Genomic DNA, 23,418 nt, shown 5'->3' with positions numbered 1-23,418 from the left:
ATCGGGCCCCGTGGCCTTCCCCGACTTCATACCCCTTATACTGTCCAATACCTTCCTCAGCCCCAAGGGCTCCTCTAGCGCCTGCCTCTTCTCTTCCTCCAACTGTGACAACTCCAGTTTGTCTAAAAACCGTCCCATGTCCCCCTCTTCACCAATCCCTCACTGGTGGGCACCCTCACTCCCTATCTACTTCAACTATCTCATTCATTAGCCGTTCATATTCCTCTCTCCTTTCCCTATCCACGTATGCCTTGAACAAGATAATCTCCCCTCGGACTACTGCTTTTCGTGCTTCCCAAAATGTGGCCGCCGACACCTCCCCGATTTGGTTCAATTCTACATAATATTTAATCACAGCCCGCACTTTGTCACAAAACCCTCTATCTGCCAACAACCCCGAATCGATCCTCCACCCCGGCCTCTGCTCCCTCCCAATCAAAGCCGAATATCCAGCCAGTGGAGCGCATGATCCGAGATTACTATCCCCGCCTACTCTGCCCCCTCCACCCTGACCAAAATCTCCCCGCTCACCATGAAAAGTCAATTCTGGAATATACCCTGTACACATGTGAAAAGAAGCAGTACTCCCCCCTGGGTTCTTGAAGGCGCCACAAGTCCACCATACCCATCTTTTCCATAAACCCACCCAGCTCCCTTGCCATTCGTATCCTATCCATTGACCTGGGGTTCAATCTATCTACCTTCAGCTCCAGGACACAAATGAAATCTCCTCCCATAATCAACTGGTGCATGGCCAAGTCCGGGATTGCTGCCAGCAACCCCCTCATAAAACCTACATCACCCCAATTTGGTGCATACACATTCACCAACACCACTGGCGTCCCTTCTAATACTCCACTCACAATCGCATATCTCCCACCCGAGTCCCTCACTTCCTTCGCGCTCACAAACCCCATTTTCTTGCTCATCAAAATGCCCACTCCACACAAGTTTGAATCAAACCCCAAATGGAAAACCTGTTCCACCCAGCTCTTTATTAGCCTAACCTGGTCCTTCATGCAGACCTGCATAAAACCACTTCAGTTTTTAAACTCTTAAGGTGCGCAAAGACCCGGGATCTTTTCGCCGGTCCATTGAATCCTTGCACATTCCATGTTATCAGCTGTACCGGGGGCTTACACCTCCATTCCCCTCTACCATCCTCCCCTTTTGGCTCTACCCCTGTTAATTTCACCTTGTACCTGGCCCATCCAAGATGGCCCCTTTCTCCACCCCTAACCATGTTTCTTCTTCAACCTCGCCATGTCGCATCTCCCTCCCTTCACCCCCTCCCCAACCCCCCTACGTCCACCTCTCTCAGCCTTCTACCCCACCTCACTTCCGTTCACCAGCATTACCAGCATGGCAACTCCTATCCAAAGCCTGCTCCTACTGACTCCCCCAACCTCATCTTTTTTGTTCAGCTCCCCGCTGATCTCACCCTCCTCCACCCAAACAAAGACTCATCTCGAACCACAGGTCACCTTCCCCAAAAACAAACGAAAAGAAAAAACAGAGCCAAAGGCAGCAGGGTGGGGGGAAAGAGAGGAGGGGAGGAGGGAACACCCATCCCATTACAAACTTTTCACCCCTGCTACCCTTTGTCAACCCAACAGAAAAAACCCCTCCACATCAGAGGAAAAGAAAAGAAAACTCCCTCCAAACCTTACTCTACCCCTATTCGCCATTATTCCAGAGTGCCAGCAAATTGATTTGTTCTCCCCCAGTTTATGCTCCTCGATAAAGTTATTGGCTGCTTCTGGGGTCTCAAAATAAATACCCAGCCTTCATAAGTCATCCATAGTTTCGCCTGGTAGAGCACCCCAAACTGATCTGCCATCGATACAGCACCGCCTTGGCCCTGTTGAATCCCACATGCCGTTTTGCCAGTTCAGCTCCAATGTCCTGGTATATTCGGACCTTGTTCCCTTCCATTCGCAGTTCCGCTTCTCCCTGGCCCACCGCAAGATCTTCTCTTTCTCTATAAACTTGTGGAGTCTCACGATCACCACCCACGGAGGCTCCCCAGCTCTTGGCTTCGGCCTCAGAGACCTGTGCACTCTGTCCACCTCCGAGGCCTTGTCCAGCAGCCCCTCTGCCACCAGCCCCGCCAGCATCCTCGAAACGTACCTTGTGGCACTCGCACCTTCAGACCAACTATTCGCAGATTCTGCCTCCTCGACCTGTTTTCCTGCTCATCCACCTTTGCTCGCAACGCTTACAAAAGTCTCCTAAGAGCCCCAACTCCGCCTCCATGCCACCCCTCTATTGCTGTATTCAGAGAGCACCCTCTCGATCTCTCGGATCTGCGACCCTTGAGCCTCCAGACATTTTTCCACCCTCTCCATTGAGCCCTTCAGGGGTGCCACAGTCCCTTCGATGGCTTTTGATCGATCCTCCTGCATCTCCTTCCTCTGCTGAAATGAAATAATCTTTATTGGCACAAGTAAGCTTACATTAACACTGCAATGAAGTTACTGTGAAAAGCCCCTAGTCTCCAGATTTTGGTGAGGCCACAGCTGGAGTACTGTGTGTAGTTCTGGTCACCACATTATAGGAAGAATGTGATTGCACTGGAAGGAGTGCAGAGGCGATTCACCAGGATGTTGCCTGGGATGGAACATTTAAGCTATGAAGAGAGGTTGGAGCAGAAAAAACTGAGAAGCAACCTGATCGAGGTGTACAAGAGTATGAGGGGCGTGGACAGGGAGCAGCTATTCCCCTTAGTTAATGGGTCAGTCATGAGGAGACACAAGTTCAAGGCGAGTGGCAGGAGGTTTAGGAGATATGTGAGGAAAACCTTTGTACCCAGAGGGTAGTGACGGTCTGGAATGCACTGCCTGAGAGTGTGATAGAGGTGGGTTGCCTCACTTCCCTTCAAAAGTACCTGGATGAGCACTTGGCATGTCATAACATTCAAGGCTATGGGCCAAGTGCTGGCAAATGGGATAAGGTAGGTAGGTATGGTGTTTTTCACATGTCAGTGCAGACTCAATGGGCCAAAGAGCCTCTTCGGCACTGTGTATTTCTGCTATTCAGTGAACAAATATTATCCTGAACTGAGACCTATAGGTAGATACCATTGACCAAAGTTCAAGTTAGGAAACCCCAGATAATTATCTGCTTTCAATAGATGCAAATGTTGACATATATCATAGTATCATGTGGCTGAAGCATTAGAAATGAATAGGGTTTGCAAAATATGGTGAAGCAATGAGACATTCAATCTTTTGAACCTGTGGCAGCTTTTCCTGAGCTTGTGGATGAATGCTGTCTAAATGTGTGGGTTAGCCCACGACTCGCCTTTGAAGCAACGTTACAGTCATACAGCAGGACATTCAAGGCAGGAATGCTCTAAAATGCTACTTCGGCCTCTGGAAGACATCTGAATTGCTTTCAGTGCCCAAAGCAAGCAGCATAAATCTAAACCTATCATCCTGAAGATTTACATTATGCATAACAAAATGATTGATTTGGTGCAATGATCTTTGTGGCCAATCACCAGACTGGCGTGGGCAAGCCTTTTAAATGCTCTTACAGGGTTTCAAATTGGAATTCCGAATGTCATAGGAAGATCAGCATACGAGGCTGGGCAGGAAATATTGTTGGTGTAGGGCTGTGTCTAATTGAAACCATACTGCCAATCTCAAGAAAAAGGATATTGCGATTTTAAAAATGGAACGGCAAAAGGTGGGAGTTTAGTTTTGGGATACCCTTGACCCAGGGAAATGATTGAAGTTTGAGAGATTTGATAGCAAAAGTTTTATCAGTGATCAATATGAGCGGCCTAATTTTCTTTATGCTGCTCTCATATCTAGGACTGCAGTATCAGCAATTTAGCGTATTCCAGAATATTAGGTGGGAGAAGGAATTATTACTCTTTCGCCTTGTAACTCTTAAGAATCTCAGGGTCTAAATCCAAGGATACTGCTTGAAAATGGAGTCTGGTAATGCATCCACTTCTCCACTTCTCTCCTCGGACCACATGGTCGGTCAAGGTCTTGCATCAAAAAGAACCTGGAAGTTAGGTTGGATGCATATTCCAAGGTATGAAACCATTCTTCACAATCTGGCAGACTGATGGCTACATTCTCAGAGCCCTATGTCCTTTTGAGGGAGCTACATGTCTTTTGACTATGTTGGGTCCCGGGGTGGGGGTTTAAAACGAAGCTGCGCGGAGGGCCCCCCAAACTCTAAATCCGCCACAGTCTGACCAAGTGGACCAGTGAAAGTGCTAAAGTTGAAACGATGCATGAAGTTATTCTAAATTATTCTCCTTGTATTTTTTTAGGGTTTGTGTGGAAGCCCCACTGCCTGATGGAGTGCCACTCCAAATTGATTGCCTCGTGCACAAAAATGAGTTAACTTTGCCAGATACAATCAAACAGCAAAAGGAGGTCATGCATGTTCAGAGTATTTCACATTGGGCTCCTGCTAACATAGGACCTTACAGTCAGTCAGTCAAGGTAAGCAGTGGTGGTGGTTAAGAACTGATGCAAGGATTATCCTTCCTGTACTAAATTACACTCGTTAAGACCTGCATAACCTTTGATGTTAATAAGTATCTTTTCTCTAGAATGTATCTTATGTTGTGATAGCAAACTAAGTGCATAAGGAAGCAAGATGTTTTACCAATAGAACTTCTCAACTCCGGCAGCTAATTACCATAGTAGCCTGCAGCTAATGATGTTCCTGTAGGGAGGTGAAAGCTACTGCTGGCTATGTTCGAAACCGCAAGAGAAAATCATATTTTGTTGTAGTTGTGTATATTGTGTGAAGAACAAGACTGATGCATTGATGCAAAATAACCATTTTAATCACAGCATGTTAATAACGTTTAAGTGATTTGCATCATTAAAATGGATCCAAAACATCATATCTTTAATATGCAAAATTAAATACTACGACAGCAATGGAGGTATTTATTGACAGAGCTAACAACTGTCACCTCTGTTTGGTACTGTAATCTGCTGCAGGCAGCTGTAGGTACCTGGAGGCAGGAGTCTTTTAGTTCTGTTAATAAAGCCCATCCAGGTGCCAGAATCACCAGTGGGTTGATTTTCAGCTTTAAAGAATGCTGCCTCCTTTGCTTGTCCTCCCATGCTGTTGTGTCTCGAGTCATCTCACATGAAAAGGTTTATTTTTAAAAAACAAAGTGAAAAGTGTGCTGGATTTTTACTTAAGAATTGATTGTTGCTAAATGTGGAAACACTTTTGCAATATGGAGTAATTGCCTTCATAAACTGGAATGAGAACTGCGAAAATCCCAATTAGGACTCTGAAAATGCATCTGGGAGACACTTAAATCCAAGCCACTCGGAGGTTTCAGACCCAGAATCTGAAGGTGTAAGAATTTATATTATGCATCATCCAGTACTTGAGAAGTGAAGATAGTCACGGTGTTTTACAGTGACAATGATAGAATAATGATTTTCATATTTTAATAATCTCTGGGGAACATTTTGCCTAAAGCCTTGGTCATAATTATTGTAGGGGATTATAATTTATAGCTCATTAACCTTTGCTGTTGAGTATTTTAGCCAAATTTTGTTTTTAAATATTTGTTCCCCTTTAGTAGTCAGTAAAATTGATGGGATAAATTACAGACTCTTATTGACACCAAAGTTGATGATGGGCAAGAATCATTCTAGGCAGAATAAAATCCAGGCTAAGTCAGGAGAACGATCAGTTTAATTTCCCAGCAGAAATGTCTTTCTCAGTTATCAGTAGAAGATAATTAACCAAGGATCAGCATAACAGAGTATAAGGAAGGTTATAAGGTTTTGTTCTGAAATACTGTACTGTGTGTACAGATCAATTAGGATGCTTAACTTCATTTATAGTACGGAAAAATTAATCCCATAAAAATGAGCGATCTCCGAGGAGTCAGTTGTCAGCTTCTGGCAGGATCACTTTGCCATAATCTATTAAAAAGCAGCTTTTATCAAGGCTTTCCCTTTGTCATATTTTATGGATTTTTTTTCATAAACACTGCCTATACTTCATAAATGTCTCAATTTTCTAGTCTATTAACATTACTTCAAAAGTAATTGATAAAAAGACAGAGCATGCATGAAATAATACACCAATAATTTGAGGTGCTAGAGGCAGTAGCAGTGGTTAACATCTTTACATGGCTTGTGAAGTAAAGCAGGACAGGAAAAAAATTAATCAAATTAATAGGAAATTGTAAAGATATCTGTCCCAGTGAATTATAAAATATGTTGTTATTGTTACTGAAATATATTCAGAAGAATAGTTTTTAAAAACTGATTGTCATAGTACAAATCTAATTACATCCCTTGAATTGTCTGCAAACAGAAAATTATTCTTGAAGTGAACATTTTACTCTTACCTTGGCCTTTGCATAATGAGCTTACATTGCAATGGTTCTTCAGAAGTGAACACAAAAACTTTCTCTTTATTTTGAACCTGTTGTGTTGTTCCATTCAAAAAATTACATTGCCCAGTTCAATGCTGCAATTCAAACCAAAAGTAAAAAACACAATGTTTTTATGAAGTGGCTGTATGTTTACAGATCTTATCAACAGTAAGTGGTGCCAAGGCCATCTAAATTTTCTGCTCTGCTTACCGGATGGTGCAGGGTAGTCTTGCAACATATGTCAAATCAGTGCCTAACCAATGTAGAACTGATGTGATTGTTCATTTACCAAACAATTTTACTTTGTGTCATGTGCATCAAGTGATATAGATGTGTGACAGATGGATACTGCATAACAAAACTGCACATGCTGTGGCTGATACTGATTTGAATTGGGTGTTAATCACGACCGACCTAAAGTGTAACAGATAGGTGTTGTGCCAGTGTTGTAATTGTTTTTAAGAAAGCTGAAATATATAGTTGGAGGTATTTGAAGAGAATGAAGTGAATATCAGGTCTAAGAAGAAGGATTGGTGAACAATAAGACATTAGAAGCCATGCCTTTATTTAGTGTTGACAATGTGCATGCTCAGTAACCACAAAGACATCACAACACAAGATGGGCCATTTGTCTGTGTTAGTGTTCACATGGTATGCAAGCAAATAATCATGTTTACCTGTTCTGTAACAATCCCTTCATCCACTTTTTCTTAGTCCCCCACATGTCTGTGTGAAGACCTTTCTCCTCTTCCTTTGCATTTAATTTTATATCTATTGTCCCTCATTGAATGCCATCCAAATACTTGAATCTGTTCTATTTACCCTGCCGCATTCTTTCATAATTAGAGACACATCAGTCATAATCCAATTTGTTACACTGAAAAAAAACATACACCAAAATCTTTATTGTGTCATGAGATTACTAAAACGTGTAGATAAATACTGATTCATTTATGCAGATAAGAAACCATAATAGACTGTTCACTTTCTTGCAGCTCACCCACTTATTATTTTCTCTCATTTCATTCAGTTTTCTTACTGGGACTAGTTTAACACAACTGGGGCTGGTTTAGCACAGGACTAAAGAGCTGGCTTTTAAAGCAGACCAAGGCAGGCCAGCAGCACGGTTCAATTCCCGTACCAGCCTCCCCGAACAGGCGCCGGAATGTGGCAACTAGGGGCTTTTCACAGTAACTTCATTTGAAGCCTACTTGTGACAATTTTCATTTCATTCATTTCATTTCATTTCATGTCATTATGTAGCTCACTATTACATTTTTAAAAATTAATTTACGGGATGTGCACATCGCTGGTTAGGCCAGCATTTGTTGCCCATCCCTAGTTGCCCTTCAGAAGGTGGTTATAAGCTGCCTTACTGAACCGCTGCAGTCCCTGAGGTGTAGGTGCACCCACAGTGCTGTTAGGGAGGGAGTTCCAGGTTTTTTTCCCCAGCAACTGTGAAGAAAGGTGATATATTACCAAGTCAGGACAGTGAGCGATTTATGTAAAAATTGTTCTCTGAGTTTAGGTAAGACCAGCAAGATCACGTTTATTGATCAAGTTGTTACAATCCCAGTTGATGTTATAACTAGATGGGAAGATCCCAGAATGGAATCCTGGCTCAAAAAAATATTACTTTTTACTTTTTTTTAATTAAACGTGTAGGAACAGAGTAAACATGGAGGAACATAATCAGAGGTCCGCTGAGTAGTTTCAACAACAAGAAAAACATTTATTAAACATGCAAAAATTGGATTATAATACAATACTCCTTTACTTTCCCCTCACACCCCCTTAACAATTGCACACAGGTTTTAAGATTTAACACAGATGGCAAAGTACATTTAAAGCTACAATGGTCTAATTGACACACATAGTCCCTTTTAAACACACAAAATGCCTGTGGTCAAATACACACTCCACTCTGAAACCCCAAATGAATGCCTTTGGATGTCTCCTCAGAATCCCCCCCCAGATGATAGTCACGTAAGAGTTTTGAAACTCTACTTCCCAAAACACGCATTAAAATCTTCTCTCATAATCATGTTTTTTATTAGCAGTTGGCATTCGAAAAGTCAATTCATATTTTTCATAGGACTCGAACTTCCACTCCAGGATTTTACATGAACACTTCAGTATTCCTTATCTCAACTGACTTCCGCTGTTAGACAAACTCTGATAGCCAGCCAATATTGTCTTCCCAATTATTTTAAAATTTGTTTTGCAGACAGTAGTAAGGCATTCCAAACTTCAGCATTACTTTGGAAACCTTTAGGCTTACTTTAGACACCTTTAGAAACCTCTTTCCTCACCAGCCAATTCCTTCTAAGCTTTGTCTGGGTTGCCCATGAACAGTATCCTGTTCTATTTCCAGGTTTCTAGAACCAACCGCCCTTTAGTCAGTCTGGAGCTTGATTTTCTGCAAACTTTCCTGCTTCAAACAGAGCGATGAGAGATATCTTCCCGCTCTTTCCCTGTCTCCAACTGCTGTGGATTTCAGTTAAAACTAAGAACAAAGGAAAGCTTTCTGTCTCTGGGAATTGGCCTCCTTTTGCTGAACAACGCTTGTTGGTTTATGTATTTTTCACACCTTAGCCCTCTCTAAACTCAATAGAATACCAGTTGGAATTGAAACCAACCCCTACACATACAAACATCTTTGTTCAGCATGAATGTACCTATCGGTCCCTTCCAGGCAGAGAAACATTAAATAAACCCATCAAAAACTATACCTTATTTCTAAAGTTTACCAATTCAGATATAAATCCCTTAAAACTTCCTTTATGTACCGAACAGTTCCTAGTTGTGAAGAAATGTTGGCAGCTGCCTTCTTGTATCACTGCCACCATTGTGGTGTTGATGCTTTGCAGAATTGCTCTTACAATCGAGTGGCTTTGCTTAGGCCACTCCAGATGACATCATTCATCAATTGCAGAGTATATTACTCGAAATACAGGTGCAGCAATCCTGTAGTCAGATTGCCACAGGTTAAGGTTTGTAGTCACTAGGTTATGAATCAAAGGGAAACCTATATTTTCAAGTGGTCACCTGCTGCTGACTTCCTCTTGTGTGCTCAGAATCTCTCATTTTAAACGGATGTTTCGATTGGAACTGTTTGAACAATCTGGATCAGGAAAGCTGTGATTCCCAGTTGGTGTTCCTCCATCTACCTGTTGATAGAAACAGTGTTTCATCCAGGCTGAATCCAAGCAGATCATCTTTAATGCTGGAGAACACTGAATTCTATTCAAATTGCTAAATATTGACTTTGGGCTACAGTTTGGATTTATTAAAAATGATGTTGCGCTATTAGCTTTGAAGCAGTGAATTGAAAAGACCAAACAACTAATAGGACAAGGTAGCCTTACTCTGTACTGAACGACACACTATGAATCGACTCTATCATCTGATTGCCAGAGGACTGGGATCAACAGCATGTTGCACAATTCTCAGATATCTAGTTCCACCCACTATCCCCGTTCTTTAAATGAATGATGCCACATGATAGCCACCTGCAGAATGCTTGAGCTAAAAATTCAATAAAAACAACAAGATCACAATACAATTTCCATCTAAGAGTTAAAAAGTGAAATGACTTTGATTTTAACTCCCCCGATGACAGACATTAGGTTTTGGAATGGGGGGCGGTGGGAGCCTAGCTAAGGTGGCGATAAAGCTGGGGACTTGCGTACTCCTTTCCTGCCTGATCTGCTTGACTGCATCCTTAAGTGTAGGTGGTGATGAATTGGTCGCAAGCTGAGGGCGGGAGGTTTGGGGATGGGGAAGCATTATTAAGTTTGTAGAATGTGTTCGATATCACCAGGGCCCAATAGGTTCTTTTAAACTGAGGCATGAGCAAGGGAGCAATAGTGATTTTCCCACCAAGCCTAACCTATCGGCGATAGGAGCCAGGGGAAGAAGAGGTGAGTTTTACATTTCATGTTAAGTTTTAAGGGCCAGGAGGAGCAGCATTCTTCTTCAAGCACTACTGAAAAACATTGGACCTCCCCTGCCTTATCTGAACTAATTACTTTGTGCCAAGGACCTCTTTTGTGGGTCCTCACGGTGGTCTCCTGCCACCCCATTTTAATGATGAGGCGGTTTTGTCAGGGGATTGACAAGTGACACATTATTGAGGCCCGGGCAATTAAAAATCGTCTGAAATTCTCTGCTAGAGCTCACAATCCAGCTGCTTTGCCATGTTCCTGCCCAGGAATTCAAATCAAACCCAACGAGTCAAATCAAGATCAGAGACCAAAGGAAATGAAGATTCTCTTTAAAAACATGGTCCTGAAGAACCAGTAATCCTAATAGCATAGCTGCTGAAGTTGTTAAAGTGCTAACCAAGAATCTAGCTGCCCCTGTGGCTTACCTATTTCAGTTGTTTTAGTTACATCTAACGTTCTGCCATCCACAAAATGTTGGACCCTAATAATTACAAACCATTATCCCTGCTGCCAACTTCATTAAACCAATGTGATTGAAAAGCTCATAACATTACAAACCTGCTGTTTTGCCACTAATTTGGTTTCGGAGTGAAATTATTTTTTATTCCTCAATCTAATGGTGCAGAAATCAAAGAACTTTATTGTCCAACTCAATCAGAATACCTCTCAACATTTCAAAAGAATATCCCCACTTCATTCAGATGCTAGTCTCGTCACTTATCTCGTGACTTATTGATCTGCATATGTGACTTCCTAGGAGAACACAGACACTGCACCATCTTAAAGAGATGAATGCTACACAGTCACAAGACTTTTACAAGGCCTCCTCCGGGAACCATACGTAGCCCCACTCTGTTATATGTTTTGTTAGTAAGCTGTTGGATGAAATGAAAATTTGTCTATTCTGGTGCTGAGACCACTGTCGAAAGAATGATTAACTCCCTGTCGGAAAGACAAGCATAAATGGTGTCAGTACAAACCATTGTTGGTTACTGGATGGATAAAAGATGCATTGTCTTTATTGCTGAACTGGCAAGACCATGTATCTCTTTAGAAAAGATTTATCCTATTCCGCTTACACAGGTTGAAAATTGGTCAGTTACAAATATTCAGCATCTTGGCTTAGTAATAAAATGAAATCTGTAGAGGTAAAACTACTGGCAAAGAGATCTGGAAAAGAATAATGTGAATCCTCTGAAAGCTCAACTGTAATACTAGCTTCAGTGTCTGTGCGATGACGTATGTCCAGAGATGGAATAATGTACACCTGTTTAACCGATAACAAAGAGATTTCATCTGTTGTTCCTGGACTCGGTCCAGTCCAAAGCCATGGACTCGCCTGGAGGAAAATAGTCCACAGAGAACGAAATAGAGTTAATATTTCTGATCAATCACCTTTCACCAGAACGGGCCTCTACCTGAAACTTTAACTCTGTTTCTTTCTCTGCAATTGCTGCCTGAATTACTGAATGTTTCCAGCATTTTATTATTTTATTTTAAATTTTCAGCAGTGGCAGTATTTGCCTTTTGTTCTGAGCTGTATAACAGATGAGTTAACAACATAAGAATTACAAGCACTTAAGAAAGGGTTGCATGTTCATGTCAGCAACATAAAAGTTACAACATGTTCACCTCTTAATTGGAAGTCTGCACATAGTTCAAGCGCCATCGTATCCCACACAAGGGGCGGAATTCAGTGAGGCCGTTAAAAGTGGGTTGTGAGATGGAAGGGACAGGCAGGGGTGGGAAGGCATTGGATGGAGTGCCCATCGTTTTCCCAATTCTCTTAGCGGTGGGTATGATGGGGGGTGGCATTCTTGTCCAATTAGGCATCAGTTCAGGCTCTGCTGGGTTTCTATCAGTAAAATCTGGGGGCTTCATTGTAGACTGGGACTGCCCGCCAAATCGGGAACCCTGTGGTCCATGGAGACGTCACCCCCATCCCCTACTCCCACCCCGGCAGGCAGTGCTGCCCCCGTGGAAATAAACCTCCACCCCCACCAACCAACACCAACCTCCGTCCCCACCACCCCACCTGCTACAGGGTCTGCCTGACCCAGGTGATCCCGCACCCATTTAGCTTGGCTTTAGAGTGGCGTCCATGATGTTGGTTTCAGCTGGGTGCAGGCCCAGCAATGGCCACTGATCTTCTTGACACTACTGGGACTGAAGAGCTGGGGCCAGAATACCGCCCCTTAAAGAGACAGGAGCACAACACCAGATAGTTAATTGCCCGATTGGTACAGTACCAAGTTGGGGTTTCTGGAAATGGCTGAGGCACTGTTGTCCCCCAGCTTCCGCTGAGCTGATAAAAGTCAGCCCAATGTCTCTTGTTTATAGCACTCTGACCCACTGACCGTGTCTGAAGTTTTGTCTTTGCTTAAACTGAAAGTTGACTTTCATTTACTGAACTGAGTTTCTGGAGAATGCATTGGACTGTAGGAAATGAGTGATCTAGCTGAATTGCACCAAGTCTTTTTGTGCTCCCAATGACCACTATTAATCTCAGGAGATAACTGTGCAAGGACAGTTATCTCAAGCTCCACTGGTATGTCACTTAAATTATAAAATAAAAAATTCAGACCCATGCTGACTGTGTCGGTAAAGGAGCTCAGCATGGAGTTGGATCCATTAGACAGTCCTGAATTTTATCAAATAACAACAGGCATCTTTCCATTTTAATTTTGAATCTTTTCTTGCCTGGTTTTATTTTGAAGTTTATCCTTACCTTGAGGTTCGCTTAAACTGTCATTAAATATCAATAGAATATCCGGTAAAAATGTAAGTGTTTCGCCATTTTATTTTGCTATCATGAGGCAATTACTTCAGATAGTATCCTCATGAGGCATTCACAATACTAAATGTGTGATGCATTATGTGACTGAATTAGTTTCTTTCAGTTCTTTTTCCGTTTCTCTATTATCCTGGTGCTTAATTAATATGTGTCCTTGTACATACATGCCAACATGTTTCACTGATGAGAGTGATATAAATTAGTTAAATAGGAAGCAGGTCCCACTTATAAAAAATGCTTTTTCTATGTATCAAGATGCAGGTAACAGAATATTATTGAAGACAATGTTTGATTCTTTATAATATTCTGATTTGCTGATCAGCATGATATAAACAATGTTCCTTGAATGTATATTATAGCCACAAAATACTCATTGATCCTTAAAAGTAAATACTCCTTTGTGTGAGAGAATTCTACAGTATGAACACAAGTTAAGGTACATGTAATGAGACCAAATGAAAATGGTGCTGTACGAGCACTGCATTGACAAACCGGTTCAGGACACATTTATTATGCAACAGATTCTTGTTAATGTTATTAATTTGTTTATGGTCTTTTTTTCATAAATGACTAAGTATGTTTTTTTTAAAAACACAGCAATATGTTAGCCAGGTATGGTCACCCACATTCTTTAAACTTTTCAGAGCAAGTGTTTCAATTTACAGTTATTAAGAATTTTACATGATATTCAAAATCAACCAGAAACATAGATTGTTGATTTTGCAGGGAATACAATATTGTTGAGCTTATCTTTGTGTTTTCTTGTGAGCCTCATCTGTAAGAAAGATAGATGAACTGGGGGTGTTACACAGTTGGTTGGAGAAGGAAGAGTATGGCAAACTGGTAATTATTAGCTGGGTAACCTTATCTGCAGTTGAAGTGAGATGGACTAGCAGTGGCAGCAGTCATTTTGCTGAATCAAAGTCCATGTTAGTTGCATTATACACTGCCACACTGTGTTGTTAAGACTGGTATTAGCATGTACTGCTGAGGACATTGGAAGGACTCGATCTGTCACACTAAATCGCCTTCTCGCCCTCAAATGCTGAGGTCTGTGGCTCTGCTGACATGTTCCTTCATTAATGGTCCAGCCTTGACAACTGATCCTAATTGCCTCTGAACAGCACTTCATGTATTATTGGTTTCTGCCTGCCCTGGTTCATGTCAACAAGCCACAGCAAGTGTAGGGTGTGCCTAGTGCCTTTTTCTGCAATGATACTAAAATAGTCACTTACTTCTTAAGGTGCTGAACTTGCTGGAAGCAAAGTGAGAAACCCAAGATCCCTTCATCCCACAGCAATAAATATTGAATGTGCATCTGTATAATGTTGTAAAAGTGGGCCTGCATAAAGGCTATAAAACACGAATAGAGGGAACATTATGAATAGTGTTTTAAAGTGCATAGTTATGAATATCTTTCATGTGCTTTATTCCTTTGAGGACAGTGTTTTTTATTTTTGGAGAAATATATTTTTCATCTGTGGTGTTCTTTTTTAAAATTGTATTCTGAAGAAACCTAATAACTAATATTAATTTTTTGCCAAAATATAGCAAACAACAGTAGCCTGGATTTTCCACTGGGCATTAGTGGCACTGACCAATTTTAAGATGGCCATTCTTAACCTCCACCGGGTGAAAGGTTTTCCACTGTGTACCAAAATTCATAATACGTTAATGTGCACAAAATATGATCATCCGGAATGGATGGGGAGAAATTTCTGGCTACTCAAAATGTTGTCTGTTATAATCATTTACTGTGATCATGAAAGAAAACATCTACAGCATTGCTCAACTTATGCTTTTTTTTAAAGAATAATTAGAGTGAGGGTCGTGCTGGACTAGGTATTCAAAATGGGACATGACTTCAGCCATGTATTTTCAAAGCATTCAGTGTGATTCTAAAGAGCCACCTGATACTGATCACTGTTTTTGTGGTAAATTCCTTCTGTTTTTTGAAGTGTCAAAATGGGGGAACAGCAAGTACATTTTGATAGATATGTATCTGCATAATAATGTATATCTTCTCACTTGATCTAAAGAACAGTTCAATCAAGGCCAGAACTTTTACTGTTGTGAGTTTTGATAGACAAGGGAGTCAAGGGTAGTGGGGGGGGGGGAGAGCAAACAGGAAAGTAGAATTGAGACCACAATTAGATCAGCCATGGTCTTTTTACAACCTGGTGTTGTAAGACTTCGTACTATGGTCTTTTTGAATAGTGGAACAGGCTCGAAGGGCTGAACAGCCTACTGCTGCTTTAGGTGCGATGCTTAAAAATGCTTCTCCTGCCATGAAAAATTACTTGTAAGAACGCTGACCAATCTGGTAGCACTCAACCTGTCAAGATTGTTCCTTATTAGACTCAGTAACACTATTTATTTGTATTTCCTTCTGTACTTTTTGGTGAGATGTTTTACCCTTTTAATAAACTTAATGCTCAAAAGGCTTATGGTAAAATTAAATGTATATCTTCAATAATCACTGTATTCTCAGACTGGCGTTTTCTAGAAGTTATGGAATAAGAATCGGGTTTAAATATTTTCAGTTCTGTATATGGATTTACACAGCTAGGGACCATGATGTGAACTAAGATATCATTTATTCAAATAGGTAAAATCATTTCCAAACAATTGGCTCAGTTGCTAACCTTTTGTTTTTACAATTGATCATGTGCCTTTACTAAGCCAGATTTATCATGGACTGATCTTAAGTTTAAGACATGTACCATATTAAAGCTGCCCCACAGCCTTGCTCTGAGGTAAGCCTTGTCTATGAAACTGTAGCATCGTTATATCTTTCATTGCGAAAATAAGAATAAATTGAAGTTGATTTTTGAAAGTGTACTATCATGTGGTGGGCCATCTGATTGGAGCTGCCATTTTGCACCGTTACAGCGTTCTAGGCAGGCTGGGAGCCCCGAGGCGTGAAAAAACATGACAGCATGTAAGTTAAGATTCCCTGCATCCTCTGCAGTTCAATATACTATTCAGTGGAGCATCTCTCAGACAAAGACAGAAGCTCAGGCGCTGACCTTAATCAGTTTTTTATATTTAAAATGTGGCTCACCATGTAACTTTCATGAAATTGCAAAGAAAGGAATTCCATTGGTAATACTTAAATATATAGCTTCAGCATTCTGGTCACTGAAAATATTAAGGCGTAGCTGAAAGTATTCCTATCAACTATAGTGATGCAGAGAATCAGTGTAAGCCAATGTTAGTTTTTAAGAGATTATAAAGCAAGTTTAGATAGACTGAATATTGCTTTTGTTGCTGCTCAAATGACAATGGAATTAAGTGTATGCTGTCACATCTGTAACTGTTTTCGGTATGCAAAGATGAACTTATAGTAGTTTGGAGGGGCCATTTCATTGGGAGAGGGCTTAAACCATGACTTTTTAACCAGTTCTGTAAGTTGAAGACACCTGTATTTAATTAAAATTGTTCCAGCCTATGTATGTAAATGTGCTATCACAATTTTATGAAACTTGTTAATGTTTTTGTTTGCATTAATCTTTTGCCAATTTAATTCATATAGGCAAGATGCTATGGCTCTGATCAGTCTCCGACACGGTCACACACTTACATAGATAGATTTAGGGCATTGTAGTAGAGTCTGTTCAGGCCTAACTAAAAATACCTTCTGTCCAAACAAGTTAATGTCCAGATATCTTTTCTGTCCATGATTCAAGATAAAATCAGAAATGTTGCATTAATTAAAACAGTAAAACACACATTCCATTCATCATGTTTCTGAGGAAAGATTCTCACTCTGTCTAAAATCACATTAGAAGATTTTAAATTAAATTTTCTCCAAACTGTAACTGAGCGTATTTAAAATTTTGGAATTGAGTAGAAATGTCAGTGTTCCAAAGAACCCCTTTTGGACCTTGCAGTTAGGTTTTACTGCACTATAATTTAGAATTATTTTGATTCTTTAATGGAGAAGAAAATTGACATCCTTTTCTTCTGTTTTGTATCTATATCTAATATTTCTGCCAATAGTATAAATATGAAGATTCACTGACTGTGCATACACTTCATGTGCAGAATTGTTACATCTTCAGAAGGAATTATGTTTGTGTTCAGAACTAAAATGTTCTGATGATGCTGTAGCTTTAAATCCCGCAGTTTAATAACTTGGAATCCTAATTGAGTACAAATTTGCATATATATTGGAGAATATTGAATTTGTTTGCCACGTTGTGTTGGCTGATGTTCTTGTCCGTGCAGTAATGCTGCCACCTTCTGAAACAGAGAAGTATTATCGCCTGAAATAAGGTTGTGAGCTGGCGACTTTTTAATGTCTTCTGCAGGTTGTCCAGTTGCTAAAAGCAAGCAGCATAACCTCACAAAGTCAACTTGCTAAGATCGAGAATTGCCTGAATCCCATCTTCTAAATGATTGGTTCAGAAGTCAGTGTGGGAGAAGTCCTAGCTCCTCAGTGTGGCTGCATTCCCAATGTGACAGTCTGACAGGCCTGGGAAGTCAGCAGGAAGTGGTAGAACTCAATTCTTTCATATTTTTCACCCAAAATATACACTCACGCTAGCTTGGAATTAAAACACTATTAATTTCTAGTATATGTGAGGCGAAGTAGATGATAACTTAATTTTGTGCAGAAGTTAAAGGAATGAGATGAGTGGTGCTTTGAGGGCAGAGGTGGGCACAGCTGGGATTAAGAGGCAAAAGAAATTGTGGATGTTTTTTCACCATCATTCAATCAGACAACATGCCCTTCAGCAGAACAGCGAGCCTCCTGATTCTCTCGAATTAGGGAGATTAGCATGAAGCGCATAATGCGGGATGATGGAATTTGTCATAATTTGCATTGTTCTGGAAAGATGCGGTTTGATAGAGCGATGCATCTTGGAGCATGTCATGTCCCACGGGCAGGTCACGAAGGAAACTTGGCAGAAATGATTTTCCGATATGTGCATCAGTCGTAAATGCCTCACAACCAATTTGTCAAAAGCTGAGGTCCAGGCAGTTGAAAACAGTGGGCATTTGCCCTAATACAAGGAGAAATGAAGTCAGCATATATCGCCAAATAGCATATTCATTGCAAAGTATTCTTGCAATGTCTAAAATATATAGCCTGTCAGTCATGATCTTTGTCTGCTAAATTTAGTGAATATTTTTATTACATATTTTTCATTCTTAGTTATTTAAGCGTTTTTAAGTAAACAATTAAAAAGAATGAAGTCCCTTAATTTCCGCTTACCATTATTGTAATAACAGATTGCCTTTGCTGAAAGGAGTCCTCTCACTGAAATCATCATTAACTATAACAGCATCAGGAGGTGTCTTCTGAGTGATTGCTTCTGACCTTGATAATGTTCACAAACTGCCAATAGAAAGGATAATCAGCATGTAGTTGACAAAACGGACATGACAGTGTTACTTATCTGCTGCGGCATTTCTGGAAATGGGCATGAGGAAAGCAGACAGGCAAGGGAACACGCTTATTTACAGTAGCGTAGCAAGAAGAAAAGGTCCCAATGTCATGAAATGACCACAATCTATTTATGGACGAACTGACTATGATGCCATTCTTTTGGCATTTAATATTTTTCCCTCCACTAAACCTATGCACGCATGGGTTATGCAATTTACCATGTAAATATTGAGCAAGATTTGGTGATATTTTACAAGACATTCAGCGATGTCTGCCGTTTCGCTTACTACATATATTGAAATAACAAGGTTTATAAGGCCAGTTAAGTAACACTGATCATATGTGACAGTTGAGCATTCGCGGGTTGGGGATTTCAGAAGTGCTAAAAAATATAAGAAATAGCGTATACGTACATAGTAAGACTACATCAATGCTACACCGCTATTCAAGAGAGAAAGTGTACAATTTTTAATTATTTCAGAAATAATTTTAATGTTTTTGATTTGTAAGATGGCTTTATCTTCCACAAGCCACTGTACAGTAAAAATACCTCAATAGGATCATATAATTGCCTAAATCAAATGGAACTCTCCCAGTCCTCCATTTTATACCAAAAAAGTGAAACAGAAATAGCAACATGGTCAGTTAGTTTATTTATCTGATTCATATTACAGGTAACTTAACACATTAGAAATAATTAACACCTCCATATCTTTATCAGTGTATTATGAGCTCATTATTGAATCACATCTATAATTACAGATAGACCAAAAGCAGTGGTTATGGAAATAGATGGCAGACCATATTCTGATTGTACATAAACTAGAAAACATCCTTTGAAGACTATCTGCACTGTTCAAGCTATGCATTGTGCCATATTCTTGCCCCTTGGTCAAGTTCTAACTGGAAGTGTACAAAGTATTTCTAAAGTATTCAATGAATAATCAGCTCAATTGAATAAACAAACCAAAAGACTCGGGATAAACCTGCAATAAATGTTGGCCTTCCCAGGAATACCCACATCCTATGAAAGAATAAACCTAAATATACCAGCATTGAACTACTGTATTTCCAAAAAGATAATTGTTGATAATTTGCTGTCTAGGCAATTGGATCGATAGTCATTAAACTGAACATAAGGAGTAAATAAATATTTATATGGATGAATCTCCCATTATACAGATAAGAAGGATGGATATTTGAAAGAAAAATGGCTGCCGACTGTCAAAAAACCAGCAAATACTGGAAACACTAGCAGGTCAGTTAACACCTCTGGAGAAAAGAGATAAGTTAATGTTTTGCGTATTAAAACCTATTATCAGAAATGGAAGAAATTACAGAACTGCATTTAAAAAGGAGCAGAACAATGGAGGAGATAAAAAATAAATACACACCATCACACCAGCAATGTCATCTCTAGGAAATATTGCTTTTCTTTTTGCAGCCACAGATTCACTTAGTTCAAAGCTATGAAATGGTATTCACACCATTGGTTATTTCTTGGTGAATTTGTCTGCAAGTTTTTTGATTTTTAGTTATTTTAAAGACAGTCATGAGCGAATCCTGCACCGAACGTACAGTACACCGAGATCCTCATTATACCTTTGTGTATTTCCACCAAACCAAGACATGGTTTATCAGAAGTAAGTAATAGGAAAAACAGTGAGATTGGTTGAGCTCCTGAAGCGCAATGCAGGCCAGTGAGGGACAACATTTTATTTCATTCCCGCATGTAACTAAATGTGAAATTATCTGTATGGGTTATCCTGCTCCCCCAGGCACCTTGTCTTAAGAAGGTGTTGGTGACCCTGGACTACCATTTGCTTGGTCCATGATTGGGCGATACAGTGGGCAGCACTGCCGCCTCACAGCATCAATGACCCGGGTTCAATTCCAGCCTTGGGTGACTGTGCGGAGTTTGCTTGTTCTCCCCGTGTCTTGATTGGGTTTCCCCCGGGTGCTCCGCTTTCCTCCCACAGTCCAAAGATGTGCAGGTTAGGGGGTTTGGCCATGCTACATTGCTCCTTAGTGTCTAAAAGGTTAGGTGGGGCTATTGGGTTACGGGAATAGGGTGGGGCCGTGGGCCTAGGTAGGGTGCTCTTTCAGAGCGTCGATTCAGAATTGATGGGCCAAATGGCCTCACTCTGCACTGCAGGGAGTCTATGATTCTATAATTATGTTTGGCGAAGTACAGCAGTAGTTTACTGTTGCCATTTGCAGCATGGCTAACCAAGGGACTCTCCCACTCTTTATCACCTGCCATCAGATGTATTGGAAGGATTTACAGGTTTATAATCAAACTCTTTGACCACGTTATGAACCTTCCATGGCCATCAAGTCCTCAAATAGGACTTGGACCTGATGAAACAAAACCAAGATAGTTTAGATCATAGTCCAAGTGTACCTTGAGTTGGAATGACATAATGATAGTCCTTTGAAGATATGCTAATTATATGGTTAGCTGAGGAGAACTTTGCCAGTTGACGAATATTTTTGAAATTCAAATGGAAATAGCACACAACATTTCCGTCAGTGCCGAACAGTAAAAGAGGTGGAACAAGTCAATTATATATTTTGTGTGAGTGGGGGTGGGGGGGAGAGAGGGAAAGAGCAGTAACATTTGCTGAAGAATGTGACTGTAAACAAAATAAATATAATCAGGTCCAAGATGTGGGATTTGTAGTGCAATTGAAGTTATTCAGTTAGCAGGAAAAAGATCCTCTTTCATTCATATGGGGTCTTGATTTTCATTAATCTTCAATTTTATTGGATTTTACATATCAATACAAACAAACTGTTGTAATGTGGCACATCAAACATATACATTGAATTTAACTTCAAAAGACCTCAATTAATACTGCAGCAAAACCTGAATAAAGTGCAGGAAAGGGAATAGAGTCCCAAAAGACAATTTTAACAAACTCAGGGTTTCATTTGGGTAATTGCTCCAATGTAAAAGAATAGCAAATTGGAATAAAATATTGTATAATGTCTAATTTGTTTTTTTTAATTTAATCGTATCTTTAAGTGTTTACTATCTTACATCTGGAAATTCATGGATATTTATGAATGATAAAACTCTCAAAATTAAGGAAGAAGCGTTCTCTTTTTGAATAGGACTCTTGGGAATTGGATACAAACATGAAAAGGCAAAATTTGCAGTGCTCTCAGGAGACAGCTGGGAATGGGACTAATTAGATAACTTTTTCAAAGAATCAGCATAGGTACAGTGGGCTAAAAACCCATCTTCTGTTCCGTGTGATCCTGAAGCTGATAACAGTTTATCTGGTTACAGCTATCCCATAACGTTTTACTGCAATTAGTCAGCATATTCCATTGTTAAACTTTGCGTGAGATATTTGGGAAGAGTAGCGATTCTAATACAATGTTTAGTTTTGAATGTATTTATCGAATTATCCAATTGTGAATTGGTGAGATGGACAGAGGAGCGAAGGTCCAATCTTAAATATTATTTGTTGGTTATCTGGCAGTAAGGGTAAGAGCTTACAAACATAAGAATTCATCAACAAATACGTCAAAGTAGGGAAAATGGTAAAAATACAAATTGAAAGACTCTCTTTATTTGAACGTAAACAGCATTCTTAACAAGTGATGTAAATTGATGGTAGAAATAAATAAAAAGATATCTTGAATCCATTACAGAGAAGTAGTTACAAGATAACCATGTTTGGGAAATTAATATTCAGGGGTACTTGACATTTGGAAGGATAAGCAGAAAAGAAAAGGAAGTGGGCTAGCTCTGTTAATAAAGATGATATCACGCGGTAGTGAGAAATAATCTTGACTCAAAAGATCAAGATGTAGGGGACAAGTCTCCGCTGTCCCGATCAGGCAGAGAAGACTCCTGCATTGGCCCAAAAACAGGATTGGCACCAGATAGCAGACCCAATGTGGACGAGAAGCCTATAGTTATGTAAATCTTCTTACAGTTGGAAAAGAGGAGCTGAAAGCACTTAGCATTTTATTATTTTATATTATTATTATTTTTGAAGTTGCCAGCATCTGTCAATCAGAACAAGAATGTTTCCAAACATTGATGTTGGGATCAATGGGGGAGAGGGGGGTACTTCAGATGCATTCAAGTGTGAAGGGAAAGATACATAAACAAACCTGCTTGCCCTGTATGAGCCATTTAACTGCCAGCCAAAGGTACTGCACTGTGAAACTGATTGAATACAAAGAATTTCAAATGATCTCAGCGGATCCCAAACCTTTTCAAGCATTGTGAACTTTCTAGGATTGCTCAGACTTCAAATAGCTGCAGTGTTAAGAGGACAGGGCTGAATGAGCAGATGTGAGGAAAGGGAAAGTACTTGAGGCTTCCTGGCTTGCACTTTCAATGAACTGTCTGAACCGTTCATCAGTTGTCAGGCAGAGCAATTCAAAGTGAGAAGGCCACTTCAAAGACAAGGATGATAATTTTGAACAGAGAGCTGTCTGAAATCACAATGCCAAAAGTGATCTTCAGGTTTCCCAGGGCTAGAAAGAACCATCCAGGCACGGGACCCCATCCTGGATGACGAACATCTCGGATTCAGATGAGGAGAAATTTCTTCACTCAAAAGTTTTTAAAATTCTTTCAGGGGATGTGGGTGTCGCTGGCTAGGCAACATGTATTGCCCCTCCCTAATTGCCCTTGAGAAGGTGGTAGTGAGCCACCTTCTTGATCACAGCAGTCCTGGCGGTGTAGGTTTATGAACAGTGCTGTTGGGAAGAGAGTTTCAGGCTATTGTCCCAGTGACGGAGAAAGTGTTATGAATCTTTGGAATTCACTCCCCCAGAGGGTTGTGGATGCTCATTGTTGAATCTATTTAAGGCTGAGGTGGACAAAATTTTTAAATCTCAGGGAATTGAGCTATATGAGGAGGGAACAGGAAAG

At 40.3% G+C, this 23,418-nt stretch overlaps 1 protein-coding gene across 6 annotated transcripts in view; it reads left to right on the top strand.

The window, feature by feature from the left end:
* dph6 (diphthamine biosynthesis 6) overlaps positions 1-23,418 on the top strand; it is a 406,744-nt gene that overhangs the window by 218,243 nt on the left and 165,083 nt on the right. For 3 of the 6 annotated variants that reach the window (XM_072484542.1, XM_072484534.1, XM_072484551.1), the window contains exon 12: positions 4,292-4,466. In XM_072484542.1, coding sequence (XP_072340643.1) covers positions 4,292-4,466 — 175 coding nt within the window. Of the gene's footprint in view, positions 1-4,291; positions 4,467-19,700; positions 19,777-23,418 lie in introns of those variants that run through there. The other 3 variants (XR_011936487.1, XR_011936486.1, XM_072484563.1) reach the window with 2 other exon arrangements.

Source organism: Scyliorhinus torazame, chromosome 2, assembly GCF_047496885.1.
Source record: "Scyliorhinus torazame isolate Kashiwa2021f chromosome 2, sScyTor2.1, whole genome shotgun sequence".
NCBI lineage: Eukaryota > Metazoa > Chordata > Chondrichthyes > Carcharhiniformes > Scyliorhinidae > Scyliorhinus > Scyliorhinus torazame.
Note: the sequence above shows the minus strand (reverse complement) of the source record. Positions and strands in the feature narration are given on the sequence as shown.